The following is a 7,551-nucleotide window of genomic DNA, read 5'->3' as shown; positions in this document are numbered from 1 at the left end:
CACACACACACACACACCCGTCGAAACAAACGCAAGGGCTTAGCAGCTGAAGTCTGGACCATATCGTCTGATAAACCAGTCATCATCAAGGGCTAAATCATAAAGCACAAAGAAAAAAAAACTGTGCAAAAATAAAACATTTTTTTTATAAATTAACTTTTCCACTTGTGGCCGGAGGAAATTTTATTTCGGGCGATGATAGTGATGCGTAGAAATCGGGGCTTGCTTTGTTTCTTTGTGAACGTGGGCTAGTCATGATGAGATGTAAAAAGTTAAAGAACAAAAAAAAAGGCAACTTTAAAGGGAAACACAAACTTTCACAGCGCATTTCACCGGCTGAGCTATGCAATGCGCTGCTGTAATAAAATTATAAGTTCCAGACATGAAAGCAACGCGAAGTAAAGACCAAACATAGCTGAATAAAAAAGCGAGAAAAAAAATCGAGTTTTAGAGATGACTTTTGCCAGTGCCTTTTACCAGGAAGCGGAAATGATGTTGGGCTGACTTCGGTTAAGGCTTTGTTATCTCAACCTTTGAGCTTTTGCAGCCTTTGCAATGACCGATTGCAGTTTATATTTTCCCATTCTCATTTTATTTGCCCAGTTACGGAACATTCTTTTGGGTCGCTGCAAATTTCTGCTTTTTAATGGCGACTCTCGTTTATGAGATTTGGTTACCTTTTGCTTCAGCTTTGAATCTTCTTCCCTTTTTGCTGGTCACATTTTTATATCTGCAGTAGCATAATTAATTTTATTTTACGGCACGGCGCTTTGCAGAACTGCATAGAAAGTCAATTAACTGAAAGAGCAGCACAAAAAATAAAAATTATAATTTTAGTTTAACAAAGCATGATATAAATTAACTCTGCAATGAAGTAGAGCTCTTTGCAGAGATGGCTTATAATGAAAATATTAACATAAATTCTTGCTTAACAAAAACATAAAAAACTTTGTACAAGAAGTTAGAATAAATTAATAATTCAAATATTCTGCATATTAATTAGACTTAAAGCAGATACATTTACTTAAAAGAAATTATTGCGCCTAATATTCTTTAACATTTCCAAATATTTATATATTGAGAAAAATAATGATAAATTGAATTGATCATTTTTGGGCTTACTAAATCTAAACTTGTTTTTATTATTATTATTAAAATATTTAAAGACATTTCAATAGTTTTCAAATTTGGAATGACAGCCGACGCCAAATCAACTGCATTCAATTGAATTACTGTTGATAACGTAAATTGTTACGTTGCTGATTTTGCGCCTACGACACGGATTTTGCGCTTACGTTTTGGCTGTGTGCTTTCGCTGCTGGCTTTTTGCGTTGTAAGCTCATTTTTGCGTTAACGTTGCTCTCGTTTGCGCTCGCATTGCTGATTTTGCGTTCAGCACAAAGTTTGTTTACAATTGCTCGGGTGCCGCATGAAAACAATTTAATAAACAAAGAAATAAATTAAGACAAATCAACATCCTCAAAAGCCGCTCAAAAGAATCTACATTGATGTTAAATGACTTGCACGCATAGCAGCAACAAGGTATTTTAAGAGCACGCGCGAAGCTCCCACACTTCCGCCAAAAGGCGAGAAGGTGAGCGCAACGTGGAAATGGTTTTGTGTTTTTGTGTTCAAAAAAATGCCGCGCCGTCATTCGAGTGGTGAACGAGCTGGCGAAAGGACACGCGCGTCGCTGCATTTAAAAGTGGGATACTTGTAGTGCCCAAACAAACAATAAATCGTGTTCCTGTTATGTGTGTTCGAGGGAGTAAAAAATGCACATTCGAATCAGGGACTGACAAAAGTTGTCCTCTTTAACTGACATTTGAACCGTTTCTATTCCAGCTTTAACGGCCCTTACATGGAGGACTTTAACAGCATTAAGCCCAACAGCTCGGTGGTAAAGATAGCCGCTTGCTTGGAGAAGATCTACAATAAAATCGTTGAGTCGAAGGAAAAACAATTGGCCGAGCACCAAATCAAGGAAATCGAATTCCTTAAAACCCAATGCAAGCACGAGCACATGCAACTCAGCCTGATGAGCTGTCAGACGCTGGTCCGCCTAGTCGACGAGGGTGTCCTAGATGCCAACAGCGTACAGAACACGCTCCTATCAATGCTGCCCAATGCGGGGTATGTACAGAACCGAACAAAATACAAGCACACACACACACACACAAGTTCATGTCTAAGGGGCGCGCCCTGCACTGGCACTTCCGCTTAATTGGCATGGCAAAGGAGCCCAGGCGAATGCACTTGCAAAATTGGTAACACAAGAGCATAAATTAGCATTCTGTCTGCATTGGCGCATCACCGACAATTGAACAATTGGTTGCAGCATTTGATTAGCTAACCAATTGCAGGGCTTGCCTATGCCAGTGGCCATGCCTACGGGGCAATCCCTCTCACTTCCGGCTAGCGCGTGGCTTGTGCCCTTATTAATTGGCATGTGATAAATGCGAAAAATGAAATACTAGGAAATCCAAGTTGTTAACGCTTTTACACGCACATTGACATTGAGTTGCCAGGTGCGTGAGCAATTTGCATAGCTTCCTGCTGCTGACCCAGTGGCCGCAATCCTGCTGCCCAGCAGCAACAGTGACACGAAGCAATTGAAATGTACGCATTACGTATGCAGAACGCCAAAACAAAGCAAAAAAATCTATTAGCCATTTCCGTAATGTGACTCCCAGAGGAAGCCCTTTATCAAGGACAGCGTCTTGGCCTTGTGACTGTAACTGGCCATATTCAAATTACGCGCCAGGCCACTTGCCAGGCAAATATTTGATATGCAAGCCGGAGAGAAACGTGCGCGGCATTGAACTTGAAATGTTTTCACATTTTGAAGGACGCTCGCGCCCGCACCCTAACAGCAATAACAACAACAATCAACATTGGCCAAAAAGGGAAAAAGTAAACAGCATGTAATACGGAAATTAACCTTGATAAGAGCCAAGTGCAGGTGCCAGTAAAAAGGATTGCATATTAATTGCCCCTTGCATCAGAAACAGCAATTAAAGCGAGCAGCCATTGTGCCAGCCGCGTGAGTTGTAATTATCGCGTCAAACGCAAAACGATTCGCCAGCAAGTAGCCAGGAGCAGCTCCAGCCAGAGTCCTTTCCCTTTCTTTCTCTGTGTGTGTGTGTCGGAAGTGGGTGCTAAACGCTAGTTAAACCCGTTCAACCCTAATGGCATCTAACAACTGATATACATATACCTTACCTGCACAAAGCCAGCAATTGCAATTGTGCTCCACGCGCAGCACGCTCCTTTTAGTTTTTTGTAGACACGCACGCATAAAGTCTAGCTGCGATTTTCAACTATTCCTTTTTATACCCTGAACCCATTAAAAATTTGGTAAAGAAGGGTATTATGATTAAATGCAAGTGCACGTAACAGCCTGAAGAAGTAGATCCGACCACATAAACTATATGTATTCTCTCTCAGTGGCAACAGCCGAGTCCATCTAACCATGTCCGACTGTCCGTATGTTAAAACGCATCGAGCTGAGTTCAGGATATCTTTCAGTCTGGCACTCCCAACTAGAACGCTCTCAATCAAATTAGAATTGTTTTGCTTTAAAATAATATAATCTTCACGAAGACACTTTCAATTTTATAAGTAAAATTTTTCAATCATATCTATACTTATAATAGAAATAAACAATTTAATTTACAATTAAATAACTATTAGCTAAAATTCTATAAGATTCTAATCGAATGTATGTTTTCCCTAATACTACAACAGACCAATGCACTTCGCAATTATTACGGAGAGCATTCTGGGCCTGCAGCTGCTGGGTCTTAAACGGAAAACTTCGCTGCTTAAGGACAAGGAGGTGTATCAGTGTCCCTATGGCTTGAAGACGCAACTGCATCCGCTGATATCGCTGCTGCAGCACAGCAGCGCCAACATGCATGATGTCAGCAACAAGATTATTGGCGTCTGTCAGCATCACGACAAGCAGTAAAAACCAGCTTAAATACAATTAAGGGGAATAATACTAAAATATGTTTATTTGATTGCAGCATTCGGGACTACAGCATTGAATATCTCCGGCCCGTATTTCTCTATGTGCTGTGCAATCCTCAGACGCTGCAGGATGTCAAGCCCATTTGGACGTGCCTGCTGGGCCTGAGCCATAGCCAGCCAGAGGCGCGAGCGCTTATGCAGGAGCTGTTGTCGTGGAGCAAGTTCAACAATGCCAGCACCTGCCGGTGCACCAGCATTCTGGTCATCGAGGCCATCGATTACTTTTTGCAGCAGGCGGACCATGCCCAGTCCATCGATCTGTGCATTTATCAGGCGCAGCTCATCAAGCAGCTGGCCCACTTTGGCATCGATCCGCGTCCCAGCCTGCAGTGCCTGTTGCGTGTGTTGCATGCCACGCGGGAGCACACGCGACATCACTACCATGTGCTGCTAGTGCTGCTCGCCGAATGCTTGCACGTGCTGTCGCCCTTCTACCTGGCTGATCTGCTGCGCATTATTGTGTTTGTGGTGGTGCAGGAGCGCTGTGGCCATGAATACATTCTGAACATGTGTCTGGACGGAATCATTCAGTGGATGTCTCAGACTGCATTCATACCCGCAGAGGGCCTGGCGCTAGCCAATCAAATTGTACAGCGCGTGCTGGAGCAGCAAAAGCCGCAAGAGGATGGGAACGTGGAGATTGCGACTCGCATCTGCACCAAGGAGCTGCAGCCGGCGCATATGCGAAACTATCATCCGGACATAGCAATTGCCTTCGATCTGGCCAATCTGGTGGAGTCCTTTGATGTTGCTGACAACAAGGACGTGTTTGCCTTCGTCGACGCCTTGAATGTGAAGGCCAATACGGCCTTTTGTCAGCGTCTGCATTTGTTTCTGCGCGCGCTCTTCCTCTCCCGTGAACCGCCCGTTGACTGTTGGTTCAAGATCTACGAGGTCATACTGCAGATCATCAAGGTTAACGAGACCATTGCCTACGATTTTCTCATGACGTACATTTTCAAGCTCGCCCACGAACACAATCCGGAGCTGCAACTGGAGCTGTTGCGCGGCCTGGCGAGCTTTGCCGTGTCCAAGGTACATACATTTACCATATTGCTTGAACTGAACTAATCTGTATAATCTATTCCTCGTTAGGATAATGTGCCCATGATACTGAACACCATCCGGAATCTATCAACTGACAATGCCACCTTCTGCGTGGATTTGTATTTGCGTCTGTGGCGCGTAGAAACTCGCACCTATCCCTTTCTGTTGAAGCAAATCGCACAGCCGCTGCCGGACAACGATAAACGCTGGGAGCTGGAAATAGCACGTACTCATGCCATGCGCGAAATCTGCCAGGAAAAGTAACTAATATATATACATAGCTTTGATTATTTGAGTTGTAATTACTTTTGTGTGCCTTGCAGACCCACGCTGCATGGCTCGGAGCTGCTGCCACATTTGAGCAACACGCTGAACAGCTGCACCGATGAATCAGGCGATTTAGCCACGTCGCTGGCTTTGGACGCCATTTATGCGTTGTGCGACAGCCACACCGTAAACATTGCGTCCACGTGGCAGGCGCTGGGCAGCAAGTTTCGCAGTGAACAGCGTCCCCAGACGCTGAAGTCGCTCTATCACCTGTTTGGACTGGTGCCGCTGCTGCAAACACCGACGCTGGAGTACGAGAAACTGGCGGATGATGCACTAGAGCAGCTGTGGCAGGCTGTTAGCCGTCCAAACACGGACGCTACACAGGTGCGAAATGCCCTTGTTGCGCTCAAGAGTTACGAGCCAGGCAACACGATGTGCCTTCGCCACATACCGCCGCAATTTCGCTTCGAAATTACCGGAGTGGGCGCTGTGGGTGTGGCTACAGGAGCACGTGAGGTGATCAATTTGCAGCAGCAGCAGGAGTCCATTCCGGGCGAAGTATGGGTGCAGCTATTGCAAAAGATACGACCCGAGTGCGGCGATGCGGCTGCTGATCTTGTGGCCCATTATATTGGCAATGAGATCAGCGGCTTTCGCAGCGGCGTCTATCGTCTGCCCGAGGGCAAACCGGAGCCACGCAAGCTGGCGGGTCTCTTTGCCACCAGTCCGCTACGTGCTGTCAGCAACTATCTGGTGAATCAGTCTCGGTTCGGCGACTACGTGCCAGAACCCTATGCCGTCACCTATGCTCTGCGCGCACTCTCCAAGCGATTCGCTAAGCCGATACCACCGATGGACTGGAGCTGCCTGACCAGCTTCTTTCACCTGTCGTTCGATGCTCGCAAATACTGCATCATGATAGCCAAAAACCAAGCGCTGCACAGCGGCACTGCCCGACGGCTGCTAGAAAATTTTCTAGCCGATTTTGAGCCCAATTGCTTTGAGGAGGATCTGCTGCTATTGTTCTCCTTGCTGCCTGAGATTGGCAACAGCGTGAGCTTGCAAATACTGAAGAACTTTGCCGAGAAAGTGGCTGTCTACTGCTTCAAGGAATCGCAGCTGAACGACTTTGCGGAGGGTAAGTACATGACCCATAATTGTATTCAGGGCCCGCGACTAAAGTGTGCTTTCCAGGTTGCCTGTTTGAGAAGTTCTTGGACAGCGTAAGGTACATATACACTGACAAATGTGAGATACCCGAGGTGCTGGACGTATTCACGCTTATAGTGGAGCGTTATATGGACTCCATGAATTTGGATTCAAGATTGTTTGAGCGTTACACCGAAGTGGTCTCTGTGCTGCATCCCAATGCCATCGATGGGTTGACCACGCCAGCGAATTGGTGGGAAACACCGGCGGGAAAACTAAAGAAGGCAACCATAATCCGCTGCTATCTGGTGCTTTATAACGAAAAACTGCCGAATCCTTTAAAATGGCTAACGCCCATTATCGATGCCTACGAACGGCGAGCGGAGGAACGTCCCTTCTTCTATCGCCATCTGGCTACTACACTGTACGCCTTTGGCAGCGATGAGCATGCGTGCAACTGGACAATGGAAATCTTTTTGGAGATTCAAATGCTGCTCGCCGAGGCTTCCAACAAAGAGAAATTGAACAGAGCGTTATATTTGCTGGACATTTTTATATTGGCAGTGGATGTGTTGTCCGGCTGTGCCGTACTGCTAGGCAGTGTAGATGTCGTGGCCACAGATGGCAAGGAACGATTCGCATTATTCCCTGAGAGCTTGCAGTTTCTATGTGATCACATATTTTGGAAGGACCAGGAGGCAAAGGCAAGAGCTTAACCCATTTATCCCCTTAATATTGTTTATAATTTTGTGCTCATTTCAGATTTATGAATTTCTTTATAATCTTTACAAGCATGCGTCAATACCGCTAGCATATGCTGCCATTTTTAAACAAGCGATTATTTGTTCGCGCAACAAGCCCTACTTTGATAACAAAGGTGTTTGGACCAAATACGTGGGTTTGCGTAAATGAGTTATTAATTCACATACTCGAAATGAACCCACAACAAAAAGTGCACTTATTGTTATGGTTGAAACAACTTAAATCCGTTTTTATAGCTTGTGCGATATTTGTTGACTTTATTAAATGAATTTTAGCACCATTCATATTTAA

At 45.1% G+C, this 7,551-nt stretch overlaps 1 protein-coding gene across 1 annotated transcript; it reads left to right on the top strand.

The window, feature by feature from the left end:
• Nucleotides 1–1,427: 1,427 nt before the first annotated feature.
• On the top strand, nucleotides 1,428–7,540 carry LOC135431581 (focadhesin). The gene is made up of 8 exons (XM_064686795.1): nucleotides 1,428–1,542; nucleotides 1,846–2,133; nucleotides 3,748–3,966; nucleotides 4,029–5,067; nucleotides 5,128–5,339; nucleotides 5,403–6,487; nucleotides 6,544–7,202; nucleotides 7,261–7,540. The coding sequence occupies exons 2-8, from the start codon at nucleotides 1,862–1,864 to the stop codon at nucleotides 7,408–7,410; spliced, it is 3,636 nt and encodes a 1,211-aa protein (XP_064542865.1). The 5' UTR covers nucleotides 1,428–1,542; nucleotides 1,846–1,861; the 3' UTR covers nucleotides 7,411–7,540.
• Nucleotides 7,541–7,551: the final 11 nt, after the last annotated feature.

This window comes from Drosophila montana, unplaced genomic scaffold, assembly GCF_035044405.1.
Source record: "Drosophila montana isolate Dmon_TW-CO22-7 unplaced genomic scaffold, ASM3504440v1 contig_3200_1, whole genome shotgun sequence".
In the NCBI taxonomy this organism is placed as follows: domain Eukaryota; kingdom Metazoa; phylum Arthropoda; class Insecta; order Diptera; family Drosophilidae; genus Drosophila; species Drosophila montana.
This window is presented reverse-complemented; position numbering and strand designations above follow the sequence as displayed.

Bases quoted from the DNA above. Each gene is read 5' to 3' on its own strand.
- LOC135431581 (XM_064686795.1), top strand. From the start codon at position 1,862: ATGGAGGACTTTAACAGCATTAAGCCCAACAGCTCGGTGGTAAAGATA. The intron at 5,068-5,127 runs GTACATACATTT...ATTCCTCGTTAG, and splicing joins CGAGCTTTGCCGTGTCCAAG to GATAATGTGCCCATGATACT. The intron at 5,340-5,402 runs GTAACTAATATA...TGTGCCTTGCAG, and splicing joins CGCGAAATCTGCCAGGAAAA to ACCCACGCTGCATGGCTCGG.